Source organism: Populus trichocarpa, chromosome 6 (assembly GCF_000002775.5).
Source record: "Populus trichocarpa isolate Nisqually-1 chromosome 6, P.trichocarpa_v4.1, whole genome shotgun sequence".
Taxonomy (NCBI): Eukaryota; Viridiplantae; Streptophyta; class Magnoliopsida; order Malpighiales; family Salicaceae; genus Populus; species Populus trichocarpa.
Genome location: NC_037290.2, coordinates 18,718,389 through 18,740,247, shown reverse-complemented (window position 1 = coordinate 18,740,247; position 21,859 = coordinate 18,718,389). Strand labels below are relative to the sequence as shown.

Here is a 21,859-nt window from a genome sequence, read left to right as displayed (position 1 = left end):
TTCCAAGTCGGTGCTGTTGTGATCTTTGAGGAAAAAATAGATTTTTTTTTTTTTGAAATAAAAGTGTCAGATTAAGAATGATCAACGCTGGTCAAGGACCATATGATTTATCTTTTAACATTAGAGGGATTAATTAATTTATTTCAATAAAAATTATAATTAACTCAAAGAATGAAAGATTCTATACTGGAGAGCTTTGCCTCATGCTCGATAAATAGGAAAAAATTTATATAATCAGGGGAGGGGAGAGAGATGGACATTCTAGTTCGTAGTGGTAACAAACATAGGATTTCACAAAAAAAAAAAAAAAGGAAAAAAACATCCTTAGACTGTTTTTGCGGTTTGACAGTGTTTTTTTTTTAATTTGAAATTTTTTTAAAGTTTATTATTGAAAGAAAGATAGCAAGAATTAATCTCCCTGTTCTTCACACATTAATTAAGTTTGGACACTCAACTTTGAAGCTGATACATTAATCCCAACGGAAGATTGGTATCCATGCATGCATCTGCTGTGGAGAGTGTTTTGAGCATCCCTCGGCATGTATAAAAGAGTTGTTGATATAGAGCATGGCCGCTCTCTCATGATAAGAATATCATACTCTCAAACCCATAGCTAGTGTTTGAATCAGTTATGAGACCCATGGAAAGATCCAGCTCGAACTTCATGTCATTTTAGTTTTCCTAAAACACAGAATTACAGGGGATATACATCAGAAGAAGACGATGAAATATATCTCAGGCAAATAGGGAAAGCATGCAGCATCTCGCCGAGGCCATCATCAAATGTTTGTTTAAAATATTTATTTTTAACAAACACCTTATTTTTGTTTATGACATTAGAAGAAGAAGACGAAAAATAATTTTTAATAAATAAAAAATATTATTTTAATATATTTTCAAATAAAAAATACTATAAACATATTACCATTTCCGTTTCTCTTCCTACTGATTCACAAGTAATCCAATCCTTTCTGGTTGTTGGATTTTTAAGTTTAAATTTCTAATATCTACTCCGGCTAGGCGTGCAAGCGAGCAGAATCCATGCCAGCACACCCTCTCTTTTTTTCTTTTTCTTTTTCTTTTTTCCTTCATGTGAGGACTGAACTTAAAAGGCCAGTTTTGGTGTGGGAAATGTTATTTAAAAAAAAAAATCATCAAAATAATTTAAAAATATAAATCAATAAATTTAAAACTAAAAAAAAAATTAGTTTTTTAAAAAATATAGTTGTACTGTAATATCATCAAAGCTTAAATAAAACAATTGCAGGCATCAAATTAAATAATAACAATAATTTAACATAAAAAAATCGAGGGATGTAAGAGAGGGAACTTTAAAGTGATTTGTTCATCACAAAAAAAAAACTTCAAGAAGGTTGACAATGTTGTTGTTTCACTAACTAAATGATAGGATGTGATGAAAGTAAACTTTGTCACCAAAATAATAAAAAAAAGTAAATAAATCAAAGGTAAACCACTTGGGATATCAGTAATGATCAACTTTACACTATCATGATGTGACATTGCTTCATGTTCACATGGTTATGTTGACAAACTGATGTATCTGACATGTCATGAAAGCAATATCTGCTGACTTAGAAACAGTAGGTTGACTTCTTGATCATCGTCTCGGTAAAGTTCCCCACGTAAACCTACTGATAACAATCCTCCTCATCAATATATGCATAGCATATAGACCTATAGCCCGGTGAGAGCACCTCAGGCTGACAAGGGACAGCCAATTCCGCAGTCAAGGGGTACAATCTAAAAGCAAAAGCTTGCAAAGGCTTCCTCAAATCCCCTTTTCTTACTGAATTCTATGCTCCACCCAGCCGCTCTACTCGCATTCTCTGTTCGGATCCTCATCGTTTCCTCATCTTCTAAATAACCGTGCATGTCTGGCCCCCCTCTGAGAGGCACTGGTTGTGGAGCAATGCCTGTTGGCCGTGGCTGTCCCCCAACAATTGTAGGAGCATACTGCCCAGCTCCAACGCTTATGCCCTGGGAGCTCTGGCTCGACAAATAGACAAAATTGAAGTTAATCAGGGGAGAGAGTGTGAGACGGGCATTCCAAGGAGTAACAAATGCATGATTTGAGACAATAAACATACTTTCCAGGTCTGAACTCAACGTTGAAAAGGGTTAATTACTTCTTCTGTTCCAAAGCGGCTAACTTTTCATCCCACTTGCCACATATAAAACAGGGCAATTTTTATTTTTATCTCAAGAAAATCATACTGCTTTTGCCAATCATCACTATAAATAGCTAGATTATTTCATATTTTGACAATGTTGGACTACACTCATATAAATTTAAGTTCCAAGTCTGAACTCCAAAAAGAATATTAATTCAAGGGACTTAACCTGATAGCATCCTCTCCTTCAGAGGGATTTGTTAACATATTATCGATATGCAAATATTTAATTTGGTGCTTTTGACCACAAAAGATTATAAGAGTCAATTACGATCTCTAACCCATTAAAATAGTATCCTTTCTAGTAGGAGATGGAAAAAATCTCACCATTGAAGTCACATTCATAAGCTAAGTGGATCCTGAAAAGCACTCTTGTTGCTACTTGGTGAGCCTTGTAACAGTTAAGAGCTGTCCACTCTTACTTGAACAAAGTTGTATGGACAAATTGTTGTCTCCTTCAAATTGAAAAGGCACATTTGGATTAAAACTATTTTGGCCTAGAATCAACTCAATGTGGTCTCTCTCTTCATTTTTTCCAGCAACTAACTAAAAAAAGGATGAAAAACTAAGCCAGCCTTTTTTTTTCCACCACTCACTACTGGTTTCATCCTGGATTAAAGATTTCACATACTATCCTAAGCTATATAATTACAATCTCAATAGCACTGTGGGTGTTCATCATTAATTCGAACTGAATTCAAAATCCAATCAACCTCATACAGCACAAAGCAGAAAGTTGAAGTAGTAATGTAGGAGTGGTAATTAGTAGAGTGGTTACTGAACGAGAACCTTTCATAATTATAGCAGTAAAATTTGTGTTGCACTCAAATCCACTGAGGATCAATTCCAAACTAATTTTGTCAATCACATGGACGTACTACCTCCTCCAATTAGTGCATTTATGGATTATAGGTCTGTAAGCTATCATGAAGCTATATTTTCCTTTAGCTCTTAAGCCAATGTTATTTTTTTGCCTACCTCTCCTATCTGGCTCCTCTGTCCCACTACTTTAATTAATCACTCTTTCCCCCTAATGCATCCAGAAGTTGATGCCAGATATGGCGAAATCTAATCACATGATTCTCCCTCAACTTGTACTCATACAATGCAATCATCTCCTTCCAAAAAGGCACTTCTTCAAAAACTGGTCCTTTCTTGAGTTCTCACACATCCCTCATAACATCTTAGCAATCCTCATTTATGAACTCACTACACCACCAACCTCCATATCGTAGAATAGCCAGTCTAATTGCTGTTAGCATATGTTTAAAAAAGTAAAGATTCCAATCACACAAGAGAACTGCATTAATGTAACCACCCCACTTTGATTCTTTGGTAAATGTGCTCCTCGATGTTCCTCTAGATTCATATGACAGAAGCTAGGTATCAGAAGTAGACAAAGTCTTCACTCTTTTGGGGCTCGAGAAGCCCTTCTATTCCTGGCATAGCATAAATCTTGCAGTTACTTCACCACTATTATCATGCTTAACTTGACAGCTTTGAACTCCACGGTATTCCACTTTAACTCCAATCTTTGTTCACATCCACAGTTACATACTCAGAAAATAGCTTGCATAATTGCATATGGGATATGATTTATATATTGCCTGAGGGATTTATCAATAATCAAAAAATAAAAACCTAAGGACTCAACTTGAGAAGTAAATTTACAGTCAGGCATGCAGATGAAATATAAGAGTCACAGAGAAAAAGCTAGAATACACAAGAAGCAAACATCATTCTGAATTTTAACTATCTGTACAGGCTACTAATTTCAATTTCCAAGATCAGAAGGCAGCAGCCCATCATAAATAGATTAACCTTACCACAAACAACAAACTAAAATAAAAAATGTGACACCAAATCAAACAACTATGAAATTGATAATAGAATAGGAAGGATCAATAAGAGCCTTCAAAACAATATTTTTTTTTTTTAAGAAAACAAAGATATCCCAAATAAAAATAAAAATAAAAACTCATTATATTCTCACCCCATCAGTATTATCAGTTTGTGCAGGAGGCCCCTTGCTTGCCGACATAGCTAAGGCTAATTCTTCAGCCTGTTAATCAGAATAAAAGGTTACACCTGAGAAAATCCTCACAAGAATTATCTACATATTGTTGAAATCCTGATATGTGGTGCTGATTTCACCTATTGCATTGTTGCTTTAAAAGTAAAAATAAAAGGATTCGTGAAAGTACCTTCCGAGCGTGATTAATCAATATTAGATCCGCATTTTCTTCTTGATACTCAGCAATTTTTACTTCAGTAGCAGCGACATCATCTCCAGCAACCAAGTTAAATACTGTCACGAGACCTTTTCTCGTCAAGATAATATCTTAAATTGAAAACAATCCTTAAAATTAATTGCGATAAAGGAAAAAAAAAACTCACTCATATCCTCTACTTCTTCCAAGTAATCATTGTATTCCCTCAACGACGGAAAATCATCTTCTCTCTTATTGAATCTATAAAATAATTCAACTTCGAATTATGATCTGCTACATATATGCTAAACAATACTGCTATGGACACATTGGAAGCAAGAAAGTAAAAACCAATCACATTACAAGCTGATGCAAAACTGTGCATGAAAAGGAAAATCTCTCATGTTATTAAACCTCGTAACTGATTACATGATGCTGATGATTGAAAGACAAAACAAGTTTTTCCTTAGAAAATCATTTAGTTCACTACTAAATTTAAAACGCGAAAAGAACAGATAAACAAGGGCAACGAAGAAAACCCAGAAAGAAAAATTACATGCTAGCAATCCTTCTCCTAACCACTATCTCCTTGTTGTGGGGATTAATATTGGAGACTACCATATTTTCTGAAGGTTCCCACGAATCAAGATAGCAGAATCTAGCACAAGAAATTATTCTCTTAGATTACAAGAGACCCATGGAAGCAAACATTTCGTATTTGAAGGGTTACTGTCGCTAGAATGTGCTATGAAGGTGAAGATTTCTTGAGCCGTTGATGGCCGTTTTGTCCTACCGACACCAAATCTTGAACCTCCGATTAGAATCACAGCATGGCTATCAATTTGGCTCGTGGTACAGACTGGAGAGGTGAGACAAGGGGACGAGGGAGGTTTCTGAGCCTGGCGAAACGGCAGTGTTAAGGAAACTGGGTAGGAGTCCAGGAGTTGGGTTGAGGGCTACGGGCTGCTAGGTCGAACTTCGAAGGCTCTCGTACAATCTTTTTGTTGTTAAATGTTAGTTTAATTAGCAATTTTAAAAATCCTTTTAGGTTAAACATGCCTTGCCTCAATATTCTAAACAAATAAGGGTTTAAATTTAAAACAAGTATTGGCTATTGGGGATTTGATGTAATATGTATTGATGTGATGGTAGGGTTTACTTTATTTCAAAAAAAAATTAGATCGACTTAAAAATTACATTAAAATATCATTCATTGAAATGATACTTATATTTATTTTTTTATTGTATTATTATTTTACTCTAGTAACTGCGATAAAAAATTTAAAGTGTATGTATTTTTGAGGTATTTTTTGTGGTTATGATTTTAAAAAAAGTAAGTTTTAAAAAAGTATGGTTAGGTGTGGTTAGTTGGATTTAGATACGTATTTGGTAAAAATTGTGGTTGAGGTTTATGTGTAGCAAAAAACATGTATAAAATATTTGGTAACACTTGTGTTTGGAAGTGTGGTTGCGGTTGCTTTTCAAAGTGTTTTTTACTTGAAAATGTATCAAAATAATTTTTTTTATTTTTTAAAAAATATTTTTAATATCAACGTATCAAATTGATCTGAAAACATAAAAAAATATTAATTTGAAGTAAAGAAAAAAATAAATAAATAATTCAAAATTTTTCAAAAGCGTTTTTGAAACGTAAAAACAAGCAGCGTTATAAACTCAGTTAAAAAAACTTGTAAAAACTGCTTCACAAAAACTACGTTTCAAACTCAATTTTTTAGTGGATCCCACAGTATAAAACGCAAAAATTAAAGGTAAGCAAACACACCCTCAATAGGTTTACATAGTTGGCTAGGATTTTTTTTCTTAATTAATTTTTTTTTAATCTCATTATCTAATATTGAGTTAAAGAGATTTCATAATTTATTTATTTTTTCTATTAGTTTATAATTCCCAATGAAAAAGATGATTTCATTCCGATTACAACTTTTGTTAGTTTTTTATTAGAAGGACGTAAATATCATTTCTTTATTTTAATGAACAGTATAAATTATATGTTTTGGATCACAATGTTTTACAGTAGCCTTTTAAGTTTTCTTTTCTAATTATAATTAACATATTTCTTAGGAATTATATTAATATTTTAGTTTATTTCTTAATTAGATATGAGATTTAATTTACTTATCAGTACTGGCATATATTTTGTATTGTCATGTAAGAAAAAAAAAAGAAGTTTCTTTTTTTTAAAATGGTATAATTCTCTTTAATTTTGACAATTAGAATATTTTTAAGATAAGACGGCATATTTAAATTTCTTTAAAATAAAATAATATATTATAATGTTCATTAATAAAGTCCTCTTAATATATACAGTAATTCGTAAGATATAAGAATATTTTTTCTCAAATAATTTATTTCAATATAAAACTTATGGATAGTATTTCATAGATCATGTAAAACAAACTCAGAAGTAGCTACCGGAAGTCATTTTCCGATCAATAAAACAAGACTTCCGGGAATTATCTATCACAGCGAGTGACTATCAATTTTCCAAACAGAACGACTCACCGGTCAACTCATACGCCTCCTCCTTGACTTCCGTGTCTGCCCGCATACTAAGACAACTAAGATTTTATCTTATTTCCTGTTAATTACAAGCATGAGGGTCACATAGGCGGAGCCGGTCCATTTCTCAATCGACCCACCAAGATCTACATCCTTAAATTACTTGCGTGATGAATAATTCACTGGCCTTTAAAGCCTAAGATGGTGAAGCTTTTTGTCACCGAACAATATAATTTAAGGACACATTTAGAGGATTGTAAAATATGTTTATTTTTATGTTTTAAAAGTGTTTTAAAAAAATATTTTTTATTTTTTAAAAAAATTAATTTTTTATGATGGTTTATGTTAAAAATAATTTTTAAAAAATAAAAAATATTATTTTAATATATTTTCGAGCAAAAAGACACTTTGAAAAGTAATCGGTACTATATTCCCAAACATCCTCGTAGATGACTGAATCCTCACACTTTCATGCCATGCGTTGCCAACCTCGTCTTTTAGGGTGTTTAAGAATGTGATGCAATTATGTTTTCAAAGTGTTTTTATTTAGAAATATATTAAAATAATTTTTTTATATGAACACATCAAAATAATCTGAAAATATACAAAAAATAAAATAAAATTTTTAAATATATTTTTAAAATACAAAAACAAATTATATTTTTTTAAAAAAAAAAAACACTAGCGGTTAAAAAGGAATGTGATGAATGTTATACTTATCCAGTCATATTTATTGATTTTACCAAACAACATCGTTGAATGTTTCCACTTATATCCTTCCATCCAAACTTTCCATGCAAATCAATTGAATATCCCATTGATCATGACAACTCCTTATGACTTGGTAAATTTACAAGGAAATAAACAAAATTGATAGTGAGAATTTGAAATAGAATAAACTTAAATATAAAAATCTCAATTTAATAAATTTGAAATAGCTTTATTTTTTTCATCATCGACTTTTAATTTTTAAACAATAAATTTAATAAAATTATAAGAGTCTGTTTGGAAACGTGGTGCAAACCACGTTCCCTCAAAATTTGATTTGTTTTTTGTTAAAAATTATTATTATTTATGTTTTCAAATCGTTTTGATGTGCTGATATCAAAAATAATATTTTTAAAATATATAAAAAATATTATTTTAATACATTTTTAAATAAAAAATACTTTAAACTATAACCGCTATCAGATTTTCATGTGATAATCAAATGGATTTTGTTAACAAATTTGGATGGAAACAGGCTCGAAGGAAGGGTAGGGTTGAATATCTTAAGTAATGCGAAGGGTAAAATTGATCAAAACGATATATGAAGGACAATATTGATAACAAACCTATAGATAAAGGATTTTCTTAGCTAATCTCAAGGGAAAAAACATATAAAAAAAACCAAAAATACAACACATTTTTATTTCAGAAGAAACTGATGGAAGCAGATTATCATAACTCTTACAAAGAAATTACAAGGAAATAGCCATGTTCGCCCTGGCTTGAGGACAAAGTTTTGCCTCATGTTCTCGTTGGGCAAAGAACGTGTATACGAACAAAGTGAGTCAGGCCTATCTCAGCCTCCAGATTGGACCACTAGCCTGTTTATTAATTTTTTTTTTAACGTGGGTGTCCGGGCCAGCTTGCGCGCACCTCGACTAATCCCACAGGTTCTGAAGTTAACGATCATGTAAGCCTTCAGTGGTCATCATATAAGCAACCACAGGGTTCGAACCTGAGACCATAGAGGGAGCAAACCTCTTGGTCCCAAACTTTTACCACTGGGCCACCACCTAGATGATTCCATTAGTCTGTTTATTGCATGAACGCCTAGGTGCAATCCGTTTCGCCTGGTCAACTATCTACATTCCTTCTCCTCAAGATTTTGCATTGTTTGATTGAGATGGGAAGTAGTTGATGTTTTTTAAAGTGTTTTTTTTAGATTTAATAAAATAATATATTTTTTTATTTTTTAAAATTAATTTTTAACACAGCACATAAACATAATAAAAAAATATTTTTTTAAAAAAATATAATTGCACCGTGAAAACAAACAAAATTGTAGCAGCATAGCTTGCATTCATTGGTTGCCTTAAAGGAGGAAAGAAAAAATCCAATTAAAGATTTGCTTTAATAATTCTCCAGGGAAAGGACAATGAATGCTGAGTCCAGTTTTCCAACAAGTTGCACTGAGTTAGAGACAATGAGTTCTGAATTTTCCGTTTGGTCAGTAATAAAAGTTTTACAACAAGCTCCTAGGTTGTTTTTTTTTTTTTTTTTTTTTTTTTCAGAAAAGGATATTTTTTAAAAAATTCAACTAAACAGTTTATTTTTTCAGATTCATTGAATCATTTGCCATTCTTTCTGATAAAACATCTTGTTATAAACCTAAAAGATGTTGGAGAATATAATAATAATTTTATTTTAAAATGTTTTTTTGTTTAAAAATATATTAAAATAATATATTTTTTTATTTTTTAAAAAATTATTTTTGATATTAACATATCAAAACGATAAAAAATATAAAAAAATTAATTCTATATAAAAAAAAACAAATGAAAACTTTTAAAAACACAATTCTAAACAACCACTTTAACACTCGAAGAGTGTGTTTGGCAGTGTGATTGCGGGTGCTTTTCAAATAAATTTTTGTGCCAAAATGCATGACAATGATGTTTTTTTTATTTTTTAAAAATCATTTTTGATATCACCACATCAAAACAATCCAAAATGTACAAACCATATTAAATTTTAATAAAAAAAAATTTCAAATTTTTTAGAAACACGGATTGAACCGCGTTCCTAAACGCTTCCGAATTCAAACTTCATGCTATGCTATGTAGTCGAACTTTAGATTTTAAATTGCCAAGTTCTTCAGTTCGTTGTATCTCGTAAATGCTGATGTGAAGTAAGAGTTTATCCTCTTAAGATTACTTTAATAGAAATTTGTTTTCCTTTGATTATTTTTTCTTCTTACAGTTCCCACCTTGAAGTTTCTCGAATCTCTACTATTTTATTTTTGATTACTTTAAATGCAAGCAACTTGTGTTATGGTAAATTCATTTTAGTAATCGACTTATCTTTGAATTAATTCTCAAAACACTAAAATAATAAAAAGATGAAAATAAGTTGTTGTTGCTTTTTAAAAAATATTTTTTACTCAGAAAAGTATTTAAAATTATTTTTGATATTTACGCTTCAAAATGATCTAAAAACACCAATAAAAAAATTTTTAAATTTTTTCAAAAACGTTTTTGAAACGCAAAAACAAACAGGTAAGTTTTAACTAAATATAAAACTCTATGCTCTTCTTTGGTTGAATTAGGGTTGTTTTACAATGTGATAATAATTGTTTTTTAAAATACATCAAAATAATATGTTTTTTAAAAAATATTTTTAATATCAATATATTAAAATAATTAAAAAAATATAAAAAAATTAATTTTAAATAATAAAAAATTAATTTTAATAAAAACACATGGAGCAACGTTTCCAAACGTGGCTGATCTTGGAAGCAAAAATTCCACTGAGTGTTTGTTTTTGTATTAAAAATATGTTTTTCAAGATTTTAAATATTTTTAAATTAACTTTTTAATAATTTTAAAATAAAATATTTTAAAAAATAATTTATATTACAATATCAAATACAATTCACTAAATAAATTCATTGCAAAATCAGACATCCGTATGAATGTATCCCTAACAGAATCCCAATATAAAATGTCTTCGTGTTTGTCTTCAAACAACTTAAAAAAAATGAACCAAAAAGCTACTTATATCACAAGAAAACAAAACTAGTGATTAATTAATTAATTGATCAGGAGAGTCTTTAATAATAGGAATAAGGAAATAATAATTAATATATAATAAACGATACTAATAATCTAAAGCTGCTTGCTTTCTCTCTTCTTCCAAACTTATTGCAGAGAGACAGAGAGAGAGACAGAAAGAGAGAGCTCCTCTGCTGCCCTTTGGTTAAGGTTCTCTTTGATTTTCATTTTTTTTTTTATTATCTTCATCGCCATTTCTCTTACTACTTTTATATATTCAACCAAAAAAAAAAAAAACTAACACCAACAAGATCATTGGAAAAAGAAATTACTTCCAATCAAAGAGGCTTCGTGGAGAGAACCATCGTTTATAGACAGAGAGACACTAAAATTCCTCTTTAGTAACCACCTTTGATGCCTTAATCCTCCACTTCGATCTTCTCTCTTTAGAATACGTTAATAAAAAATGTGTCTTTCGATTTTGTCTCTCTGATTTTTCGCTGTCCTTTTTCTTCTTGGTATTGTGAGAGCAGATTTCTGGGTTTATTTAGTGAAATGCTTCGTGGGTTTACTTGATTTTGGTGATGGGTCGGTGATGATTTTGGGTTGTTTTGGTGTAATCATTCGTGGGCCCGCTGTGATTTTGTTTGCTTGGAGGAGTTTTGAGGTGAAAAGTTGCTGATTTGGGGTTTTGTGGAGGATTTGAGGCTAAAGGTTGGGCTTTTTTTCTTTGGGATAAAATCTCTGGTTGGTGTGGTTTCATGGTGGGTTGATAAAAATTGGTGCTTTGTTGATTCAATCTTTCTGGGTTTATGGTATATTTGCTTGTTTTGCAGATTTCAGTGGACTGGTAATAAGGTAGGAATAAAGCTCTAACAATCTGGAAATCCCCCTTTGGGTTCTAAGGGATTGAATTGAATCATTTTCGTACAGTCAAATGGTTTTGGGGATTTTTTTATTTTAATTATCTCTTAGTATTGGCGTTTCTTGTTGGATTTTATTTTGAGGTGTATAATTCTGCTCTAAAGATAAGATGAGTTCAAGCATCACAGAGGGTTTGGTAAATCAGACCAGGCTCGTAGTTCATATAGCAGAAAATGGTCATTCACTTGAACTTGTTTGTGATGAAACAACGCATGTGGAGGCGGTTATGCGTTATATCGAAAAAGTTGCTAGGATTAACTTCAATGACCAGCTTGTTCTGTGTTTGGAAAAGAAACTTGAACCTCAGCAGCCGCTTTCTGCTTACAAGCTTCCATCTAGCGATGGGGAAGTGTTTATATTTAACAGAGCAAGGATGCAAACCAATCCCCTTCCCCCTCCACTCGAACAAATTGATGTACTTGAAATTGCAGACCCTCCACCACCACCTTCTTCGCATGACCCCCATCCTTTAGATGATGCTCCAGACCCAGCTTTGAGGGTTTTGCCTTCTTATGAGAAACAATTTAGGTACCATTACCATAGGGGCTATGCAATTTATAGTAGAACCCAAGTAAAGCATGAACATTGCCTGAGGTTATTGACGGAGCAAAAGGTTCAGGAGAGGGCAATGGAGGTTGCTAGGATTAATGTGCAGCAATTCTACAGGGCAATTCTTCAGAACTACTCAGAGTTCATCAAGCGTTATACACAACAACACAGGATACATTTAGATCTTTTAACAAATTTTGAGAGAGATTTAGAGAAACTGAGATCGATCAAGCTTCATCCAGCCTTGCAATCTGATTCACGGAAATGTTTAGTCGATTTTGTGAAGGAAGATAACTTGAGGAAGGCCGTGGATAATTGTAGCCATTCACATAGGCAGTTTGAGAAGAAGGTTTTAGAGTTTAAGCAAAAGTTCGGTGATGCAAAGCGCAAAGTGGAAGAATTATTTTCTTGTGGAGCTTCGTCATCTATTAGGAATTTAGATCTTGCCATCAAGGAGCGTCAGCCAGCCATCAATGAAATGAAGAGCATAATGCAGTCTTTGAGGTTGGTTGACTTCAATTTCAAACATTTGAACTGCCTTCCTATTTGTTAATTTTTCTGTATGATTTTGTGCTTGTTAAAAATTTCTTGATTGATGCAGTAAGTTGAATTTTTTGAAGCATTGCTGTGATATTACATCTTAGCATTGTCAAGGATTGAGTTTATAGCTTTCCCTGTAATTTCTGTGATATAGCTGGTTCATTGCTATGCCAACCTTATCTAATTCCTGGCCTGATTTTTTTTTGCAAGTGATGAGCACATAGGAACACATGGTACGATGGCTGCTCAGTGGTGATTGCATTCAATATTAGTCACTAGTCTGTCTTTTTTATGGATGATATTACTTGGATTTTTGTTCTTTTTCAAAAGTAGTCCGTGTGTTTTAGATCTTTGATTCCCTCTTGTGGGCAGATAAATAAAAATATTTAAATGTACTCGCAACCTTTTCTCCATCTGATGCCTGTTGTGCTGTTGAATATTTTGTTAAAGACAACCTACATCTAGATTCTCACCTTAAAGGACAATAAGAGTAGCAGTCCAACTTTATGCTTTGGCTCAATGCCATTGGCCTGGCAATTTTTGTTTGAAGTAGGAGCTGGTCATAAATGAATCATGATTATGGACACGATTCACTTCTAGATTTCAATTTCAGCTGGTGTGTGTGTTTCGAAATTTTAAGACATTCAAGTGAGTGCAATAACTTGATTGAATCATCAAGTACCCTGTTGGTGTTTTATCCACAAACCTTGGGAAATAAGGAAAAGATAGAAAACCTAGAATTCACTAAGCTAATCCCTCAAAATCCAAAAGATGCGTTTCATGAATCTTTGAGAACCTTAGTTTCCTGAAATCCACAAAAAAACAGAATTCTGAAATTCAATTTTTAATTCTTTAAATCCTGATGGTTTTAAAGAAGCAAACTCCCTACTAAAGTAAAATACCAAATGGTGCTAATATGGTAACATTAATAAGTTCCCAAATCATAAATTTTTTGTCAATACCAATTTACAAGTAAAACCTGAAGTTTCTGTTTTTTCAAGTCATACTTATTGCTGCAGTAGTTAGGCTGGAGGAAGATAATGTACATACCACTGATTGATGGCTGTGAACTTGTATGCAGAGACGATGTAAGCACGGTAAAGGAACTTGTGCATGATTGTCTGTCATGCCAGTTGTCCTCAACTCGTCTCCATACTGAAGTTTCAGCCCTGGGTCTTATGTATGATGTCCATGAAAAGAGTCATTTGCCCACCATGCTGGCTGTTGGTGATTTAATTTCCAAGCTGCTTGGTTTTTGCAAGGATAAGAAGAACGAGATGAACATCTTTGTGCATGATTTCCTACAAAAGATTGCCTATGTTACTTTCCTCATGAAAGATGTGAAGTTAAGGTTTCCTGTTTTTAGAGAGGCAATGTTGCGTCAGGATGATATTTTTAGGGACCTAAAACTATTCCATGGGATTGGTTCTGCATACAGAGGCTGCCTTGCTGAAGTAGTGAGAAGAAAGGCTTCTATGAAACTTTACATGGGCATGGCTGGACAACTGGCTGAGCAGCTTGCTACAAGGAGGGAGGTTGAGGTTAGGAGACGGGAGGAGTTTCTGAAAGCATACAGTTCATATATACCAAGAGATATATTAGCATCAATGGGGTTATATGATGCTCCTAATCAGTGTGATGTCAATATATCTCCATTTGACACTAATTTGCTTGACATTGACATCTCAGACTTGGACCGTTATGCTCCTGATTATTTGGTTGGACTTCCTTCAAAAAGTGACAAGACTGCAACTTTGAAAGGCTCATTGTCTATGTCTAATGACAGTTCTCGCTCAGCTGAGATGGAAGAAATTGGTGAGGAAGCACTTGAGAAAGATTGCTCTGAGGAGCCCCTCGAGGGCTGTGAGTTGTTAGAGATTGCTGGAACTAGCAAGATGGAAGTTGAGAATGCAAAACTGAAAGCTGAACTAGCTTCTGCAATAGCCTTGATATGTTCCCTTTGCCCAGAAATTGAATACGAGTCAATGGATGAAAGTACAGTGGGTAGTCTATTGAAGAATGCAGATAAGACAACTGAAGCCTTGCGGCTGAAAGATGAGTATGGAAAGCATCTCCAATCTTTGCTTAAGGCAAAGCAAATACAGTGTATGTCATATGAGAAGCGCATTCAAGAACTAGAGCAGAGATTGGCTGACCAGTATTTGCAGGGGCAGAAACTTTCAAATAGTAAAGATGCATCAGACTATGCTCTTTTGGCTGCAAAGACTGAAGACTTCAAACCAGAAATTTCCAGTGGTGAAGCACCCATGCCTTATGCAATGACCTCAGAGCCCATGGATGAGGTTTCTTGCATTTCTAATTCTTTGAATTCAAAGCTGGGGCTTTTCACCAGGCAACCAAGCAAAGATAGAGAAGGGTTTGATGAAAATATGATGGACTCGTCTGGGATGTTCAATACTCAGTTGGATTCATCAATGGTGGAGCCACATCGTGAAGAGCTGCAAGTTTGTGATAAAGATGGGAAGGGTAAGATGGTGGGACAACTGGGCATGTCACTGACAAACAGTTCCACAGCTGAGAGTATGCCGGAGCCTCTCGATGTCTCTCCTTCAGATGCAGTTGCTGAGCCTAAAGTCAGTGGTGACCATGGAATTATGTTAGAATTGCAAAATGCACTTGCAGAAAATTCAAAACAATTGAGTGAAACTGAAGCGAAGCTCAAGGCTGCTGTCGAGGAGGCTGCCATGCTTACTAGGGAGTTAGAAATGAGTCAGAAGCTCCTTGATGAATCTCAGGTACTGGCACTTCAACTATGTTTTGTAACCTGCAGTTTCTTGGTGTTTGTGTTGCTCTTTTGTTTCAATTATATTGTTGAGTTATTGTTCCCGGTGATGTTTCACGTTACCTATATTTAGAAATTGTACCATGTTGCTCAACATTATTGAAATTCTTGGGTCATCATTTTTGTTAGTGCATATGGTTTGATGTTATTTATTGAACTTTCTGTGACGGAAAGGCTTTTTAGTAGACAATAGATTCCTAATATCCCTAATAACGAATCATTTTCCTAAGTAATCAGCTTCCTGCAGTTCTTGAATTGTGTTTGGCTTCAATTTCCTTCTTTCTTTTTCTTTGCATAAAATTTATTATCAAATGCATTTATTAACTGGTCTTAACCTGTACTGATAATCTTAACTTCTTGCTATACAACAGATGAATTGTGCTCACTTGGAGAATTGCTTGCATGAAGCAAGAGAGGAAGCTCAAACCAATCTTTGTGCAGCTGACCGGAGGGCCTCAGAATATAATAAACTGCGTGCATCTGCTGTGAAACTCCATGGCCTTTTTGAAAGACTTAGGTGCTGTGTATGTGCTCCTGGTGGAGTTGCTGCTTTTGCTGATTCTTTGCGTGCTTTAGCTCAATCTATGGCCAAGTAATTTTCCAGAATCCTCTCCATTTTACTTTCTTCAGATAAACTTTAACTCTGTTGCAAAACTCAGTGCTCCTTATCCCCTTGCTTTGTCTTGAAATTTGTTGGTGTTGATGGAATTTTGTTTTGAAATAGCTTATCCTACACTATTTTAACCTCTTTCCTTTTCTCTCTACATTCAAAATTGATATCTGTTACGAGAAATCTTAAATTTAAGGGTTGCAGGAATTCTTTTGGGGCTTCTTTCATAGTATTTTCTTATAGAGGTTGGCAGTGACATCAAATTTATATGGTGATTGCTGATGGACTGAATTGCTATCCTTTTTGTAAAATCTCATTTTTTTAAGTTTTGACAATGACAACAGCCACGGTTTCATTACTTTAATTTGATTATTTTCAGTTCCAGCAATGACAAAGATGATGAGGGTGCTGCTGAATTCCAGAAATGCATTAGTGTCCTTGCAGATAAAGTTGGTTTATTCTTGTCCACACACCGCGCAGAGCTGCTTGACAAGTACCCAAAGCTTGAAGCTGCAAACGAACAGCTTGGAAAAGAATTGGAAGAGAAGAAAGAGCTGGTTGTCACTTTATACAAAAAGCATCAACTTGAGAAGCAGGTATTCTTAACTTGCTGATGGTGTTCATGCTTCATTTTTGTACTCAAGTTGCCAAGGATGTTCAATAGCTGATTTACTGTTTACGAGCTCCAAAACGTGCTTTCCTTCTAACTACTGTACACGAATCTGCGCCCCCCCCCCCCCCCCCCCCCCCAATCAATTGCTTGTGGTCATTGGTAACTATTGGCCTTTGTTTCCAGTGGAGCCCTCAAACAGTGGTTGGTTATTTGATGCTTCTTTAGCAAGTTGTTAAGTTTCAACTGTTACTTGCCATACCAATTTGTTTTGCCCTTTGATGTGCAGGGATCCCTTTTACATGGTGCCCTGTGCTTTTATCTTCTAACTACAAAAGCTTGATATCTTTGTTGATGTTTTTCTACAGGCAAACAAGGAAAGGATATCCTTTAGCCGTTTTGAAGTCCATGAGATTGCTGCATTTGTTCTGAACTCAGCTGGACATTATGAGGCTATCAACCGGAACACCTCTAACTACTACCTGTCTGCTGAATCTGTGGCCCTGTTCACAGACCATCTCCCAAGCCGCCCCAGCTACATTGTTGGGCAGATAGTGCATATAGAACGCCAAGCTGTAAAGCCATTGCTTCCTACCTCAACGAGGCCTGAGCATGGCAAGGTAGATGAAGTGGATCTTCTGACCACTGACCAAGGGACTGACCGTTTGAACTTCAATTTGGGACCGACTTCCAACCCATACAATCTTCCTATCGGGTGTGAATACTTTGTAGTGACAGTAGCCATGTTACCGGATTCAACCATTCATTCAGCGCCTCCTTCCTGATCCCCTGCTCCAGGCAGCAAGAAGTGATGGAAGAAAGAAAGTGTACATAGATAATAATTTAAAAAAAAAAAGAAAAAAAAAGAAAAGAAAAAAGGACAAGTCCTCGTGTGGGAATTGAACATGTTTTTCCTTCTTGTACAGTTGATGATCCAAATTAAGGTGATTCCCCCCTTTGTATATAAATCTATACTCTCTTCAAGCATGTACAAAATAAAAAATAAAAAAAAATTCAGAATATAATCAAGTTTGATCAAGAATTTCATACTGTAGAGTGAATTTAACCCTGTTGCATGTGCCAGGGAATATATAATTTTTTTTTCAAGTTTTATCATAAAAAAGTAAATAATTTCAAGCTTTTTCATGGAGAAACACTTCTCATTTTTACACCTATTTTTCACACTTCTTCCTCTACTTCCCTGCCAAAGATCTCAAACAACGTGGCTGTATCAAATTAATAAATAAATCTCTTAATCACAAGTCTATCTCAAGCGAACTTCTTAATTGCAAGTCCATCTCTAGAAAACCCTAAAAATTGTGGGGTCCAATACTTACAAAGACGCCGAATCCAAGTAAGATTCTCTTAGCTTTTTATTTCTAAATTACTAAAACTTGAAACGACAAACGAAATCTTGTGTTATTTACCCCTCTTGAATGTGACCACCTGCAGCTTCTCTCTCTTCTTTTTAATTCAAATCAACACTTGCTCTTCTTCTCCTCCATGGCTCCATCAACATAGCTTTTCTTTATGCATGTGAGAATAGAGCACCAGAAACACTCGGTAAGCTGTTTTATTTTCTTGTAGGAGCAGTCCATGAAATATTAAAGGACAAAGTATAATATTTGTACGTGTTCTTTCTTTCTTTCTTTCTTTTCTTTCTTGCTTTCTTTCTTTCTTTCTTTCTTTTTCGTTAACTACTTGTTAAATTATAATTAATTTCTCAATCTTGATTTTGTACTAGATGCTAAACTGATTATTTTTCTTCCTATTAATTACGTGTAGGTTGGTTTAGATAGAAAAAGAAGTCGTCCAAACAAAGATACAACGATGAAGACGATGAACAGAAGAAGAATGTTTACAAGGAATAAGAGAATAGCCATAGAGAAAGACTATGATATTGATTTACTTTTGAGCATCGACCATGCAGAGGGCTTAGACAACCCTAGCACCTATCCTTCAGTAACCACCAGGGATTACCGTGTTGTATTTTGGGTTCACCCAGATGATCAACTTGCAACATCTCGCGATCTAGGCTCTCCAGATCCTGTATGGAACCAGAAGTGTCGTATGAAGTTAGACAAGTCCAGGGATTGCAAGTTTTTGTATGTTGAGGTGCTTAGGTATGGATCCTCCTCTGAGAGTAACCCAGGAACCTCTAATGGCATAAGCTTGGTGGGTAGGGCTCAGATACCTCTACCGAACTTGTCAAGTAAAACTGATGGCCGCTATGGACTTGTGAGGCCTAAAGAGGATGGATATAAGGCTGAGGGACACATTACTCTGTCAATGAAATTGGTGAAGATAGATATAATATAACGAGCGAAGGCCAATGATGAAATTATAGCTACAATGACATCTTCTCCTCCTCCTCCTCCTCTTCTTCTCCAAAAAAAAAAAGGGGTACGCAATAGAGGTTCTCATTAGGAATATTGTTTTTTCAGTCTAGGATTAAATTTGATGAGTCTATCAATGTTAGAACTAATTTCTAATTTGAAAATATTAGGTTTGAAGCATGTTTTCTTTACGTTTTTGTTCATTTCCCAAAGGGATATCATCTCTGATCTAGTTTCCATGCATCAATACCTTCAAGGACAAGGAGGAAACAAGTTATTTTAACCACTTTTCAACTTAATTAAATGCTTATCACATTGATGATTCAGCTATAGTGTTGTGAAAATTGGAAGATACTAAATTACAGATGTACGCGGCATGTTCGTAAATGTATTCTACTGTGCATCCATGAGAGACTGCGATATTTAACTTTGGCAAGAATTGCTTCGCTTGAGGTCAGCACAAATGTAATTAAATTAAAATAATCGGAACTGTTTTTGCAATTACTTTGGATACAAAAATTAAGTTTTTTCTGTTGAACAAAAATCTGATAAGAATTTAGGTTCCACATTTATCTTTCGGATGTAGATTGAAATCTCAGACAATTACGTAATCAACTCAATATAATTATTAATTGAAATGAAATCCATAATAATCTCGACTAGTAGGTGAGGCTATGAAGAGAGGGCAGAGGGGGGAGGGTTTCTTCTTCAATATATATTAGGAGGGACTCAACCATAAACATACAAGTTTTATGCAACTACTTATGTCGTCACCCTTGGAGGTTATTTTTTGGTGAGAACATTGGCTTTGATATTAGCTTAATGGTAAATAAAGAAGATGAAAAGAAGTTAAAATCCCATGTTGTTGGCAAGTTTCTTGTCGGGGATTTCTTCTTTGTCAGTGTTTTTATCGAGTAACTTATTTTTTTTTATGGAGTGGCTATGAAATATTCATGCCAAAAAACTAGATTTTATAACCGTCCATATTCAAATGGGAAGTCCATCAGCAACATTAATTCTTTATGGACTATCTCATCGTTGATTCCATCTGAAATAAAAAAGATTAATTTTTGATAGACTATTTCTTCATCGATTTCGTTGAAAATGCCAAAACCTTATGTAATTTTTCGATGAAATACAAGTGAATATAGCCGATGAAATCGGCGATGGACATGCACCTTAACTCCTAATGGACTATTCTGATGAAATGTGAGAAAACATTTCTAAAAGACATTTGATTTTGTTGGTGTTTCAAACTTTCTCTTTGTGTTGTTTAGTATTTAAAACCCTAAATATATTTTTTTATTAACCGTCAACTCACAACAACATCATTAAAAAAAATCTAAAGTATTATAAATTGAATTCCATACACAAACAATAATTTATTAAACTAAATTCCATACATAATTTTTTAAATAAAAGGTTAAAATTCATAAAATGGTGGAGGAGGAGGAAAAGAGGGAGGAAATGACCTTAAACTAAAAGCTCTAAGAGAGGGAGGAAAAAGTACAACAAAATATACGCATACTTGCTGCCATTGTATATTCCTTTCTTATGTTGGACATCTTGTTGATGCTCCAAGTTTTATCCATTCAGAACAAGCCCTAGTTGATGTGAGAAATGCTTTTTCCTCGCTATTTGCATTGTTAAAATGCTTAATCAATGTTTGACATTCATCTATTTTAAGTTTTTCATGCATATATAATAGTTCTTCTTATTGGATCCAACTAAACTTCGTTGTTACGAATTAAATAATTGATAAATATTTAATACTTATAAGTGTTTTAAACCACGTAATAAATTATTCATATTTTAATTTGTAGATTTGAGATTCATTAACATTTAGATTATGAGATAACAATAATTGATAATTTTTCCTACAAGGTAGTTAATTGATTTTTTTTTTTGTAAGAGAATATAAGAGAAAATTATTTTAAAAATGTATAATTTTATAATTTACTTACTGAACAAAATATGATAATTCATCACAGTTAAATAACACACAATTATATGCTTGTTTTGATTTGATGTCTGTCAACTATCTATTCACTGCATTATTTGATAATTGTTGCTTAAGATGAGAAAATATTGATAAATCCCTACTTGAATGTAGGTGACCACTACCATTATTTCTTGTAATACAATTAATTATTGTTCTCAAGCAAGGCTTAAAATAAAATGAGGTAAATGTTGAAATCTCTTCAACAATATAAGCCTCACATATCAAAGTCGCAACATGCGCTTTAGTTTTAACATTTTTTATAAGGTTGAATAAGTAATTGCAGATGAATAACTGAATGTTTTTTTTAATGGACAATTACTAAGGATGCATGCAATCCCTAACCTCTCGAGTGGATATATCCATTTGTATTGTACATGACCTTAAAATTTTGCCTCATAAGTTAAATGAATGAGAAGATTCTCTATTGAGTTAAAAAAGGAGGGGGAAAGATCATTTCAATTTTGTAAATTATCTTAATGATGTTGTTTTCAAGCTGCTCCATGTGATCGGTATGCAACTTATTTAAACAAATATCTTTTAAAAAATGTTTAATCTTCGTGAGTACATCTCATATTCCTTTTGACAATAAGTCATATAAGCAGTTGGAATTAGTGTTTGTATAAACATATGATAATCATGACTCTTCATTCCATACAATTTACATTCCCCTAAATTCATCAATTTAACTATGTTTGAAGCATATCCATCAGGAAATTGCAGACTTTTAAGCCATTTAGAGAGAAGAAGTTGTGCGTCCTTATCTAATATGAATGTGGCTTTGAGCTTTGCAACACAAAACTCATCA

At 33.6% G+C, this 21,859-nt stretch overlaps 3 protein-coding genes across 4 annotated transcripts; 2 read left to right on the top strand and 1 right to left on the bottom strand.

Moving 5' to 3' along the window:
• Positions 1 to 1,373: 1,373 nt before the first annotated feature.
• Positions 1,374 to 5,442, bottom strand: LOC7485263 (uncharacterized). 2 transcript variants are annotated; one of them, XM_024602792.2, is made up of 5 exons: positions 4,959 to 5,442; positions 4,590 to 4,663; positions 4,397 to 4,512; positions 4,186 to 4,254; positions 1,374 to 2,007 (listed from the first exon to the last, which is right to left on the bottom strand). In XM_024602792.2, exons 1-5 carry the CDS (start codon positions 5,021 to 5,023, stop codon positions 1,762 to 1,764), a joined length of 570 nt encoding a protein of 189 aa, XP_024458560.1. In that variant the 5' UTR covers positions 5,024 to 5,442; the 3' UTR covers positions 1,374 to 1,761. The 2 variants fall into 2 exon arrangements, with proteins under 2 accessions (XP_024458560.1, XP_002309366.1); XM_002309330.4 differs by having other exon boundaries at positions 4,397 to 4,500; positions 4,959 to 5,438.
• Positions 5,443 to 10,796: 5,354 nt separating this feature from the next.
• On the top strand, positions 10,797 to 17,758 carry LOC7485264 (autophagy-related protein 11). Its single transcript, XM_002308379.4, has 5 exons — positions 10,797 to 12,657; positions 13,775 to 15,449; positions 15,868 to 16,088; positions 16,486 to 16,702; positions 17,085 to 17,758. The coding sequence occupies exons 1-5, from the start codon at positions 11,714 to 11,716 to the stop codon at positions 17,499 to 17,501; spliced, it is 3,474 nt and encodes a 1,157-aa protein (XP_002308415.1). The 5' UTR covers positions 10,797 to 11,713; the 3' UTR covers positions 17,502 to 17,758.
• A 749-nt stretch (positions 17,759 to 18,507) lies between these two features.
• On the top strand, positions 18,508 to 19,079 carry LOC7465973 (uncharacterized). Its single transcript, XM_002308380.3, has one exon. It carries the CDS (start codon positions 18,547 to 18,549, stop codon positions 19,033 to 19,035), a length of 489 nt encoding a protein of 162 aa, XP_002308416.2. The 5' UTR covers positions 18,508 to 18,546; the 3' UTR covers positions 19,036 to 19,079.
• Positions 19,080 to 21,859: the final 2,780 nt, after the last annotated feature.

Bases quoted from the DNA above. Each gene is read 5' to 3' on its own strand.
- LOC7485263 (XM_024602792.2), bottom strand. From the start codon at position 5,023: ATGGTAGTCTCCAATATTAATCCCCACAACAAGGAGATAGTGGTTAGG. The intron at 4,664-4,958 runs GTAATTTTTCTT...ATTATTTTATAG, and splicing joins AGGAGAAGGATTGCTAGCAT to ATTCAATAAGAGAGAAGATG. The intron at 4,513-4,589 runs GTGAGTTTTTTT...TGACGAGAAAAG, and splicing joins GGAAGAAGTAGAGGATATGA to GTCTCGTGACAGTATTTAAC.
- LOC7485264 (XM_002308379.4), top strand. From the start codon at position 11,714: ATGAGTTCAAGCATCACAGAGGGTTTGGTAAATCAGACCAGGCTCGTA. The intron at 12,658-13,774 runs GTTGGTTGACTT...ACTTGTATGCAG, and splicing joins AGCATAATGCAGTCTTTGAG to AGACGATGTAAGCACGGTAA. The intron at 16,703-17,084 runs GTATTCTTAACT...GTTTTTCTACAG, and splicing joins AGCATCAACTTGAGAAGCAG to GCAAACAAGGAAAGGATATC.
- LOC7465973 (XM_002308380.3), top strand. From the start codon at position 18,547: ATGAAGACGATGAACAGAAGAAGAATGTTTACAAGGAATAAGAGAATA.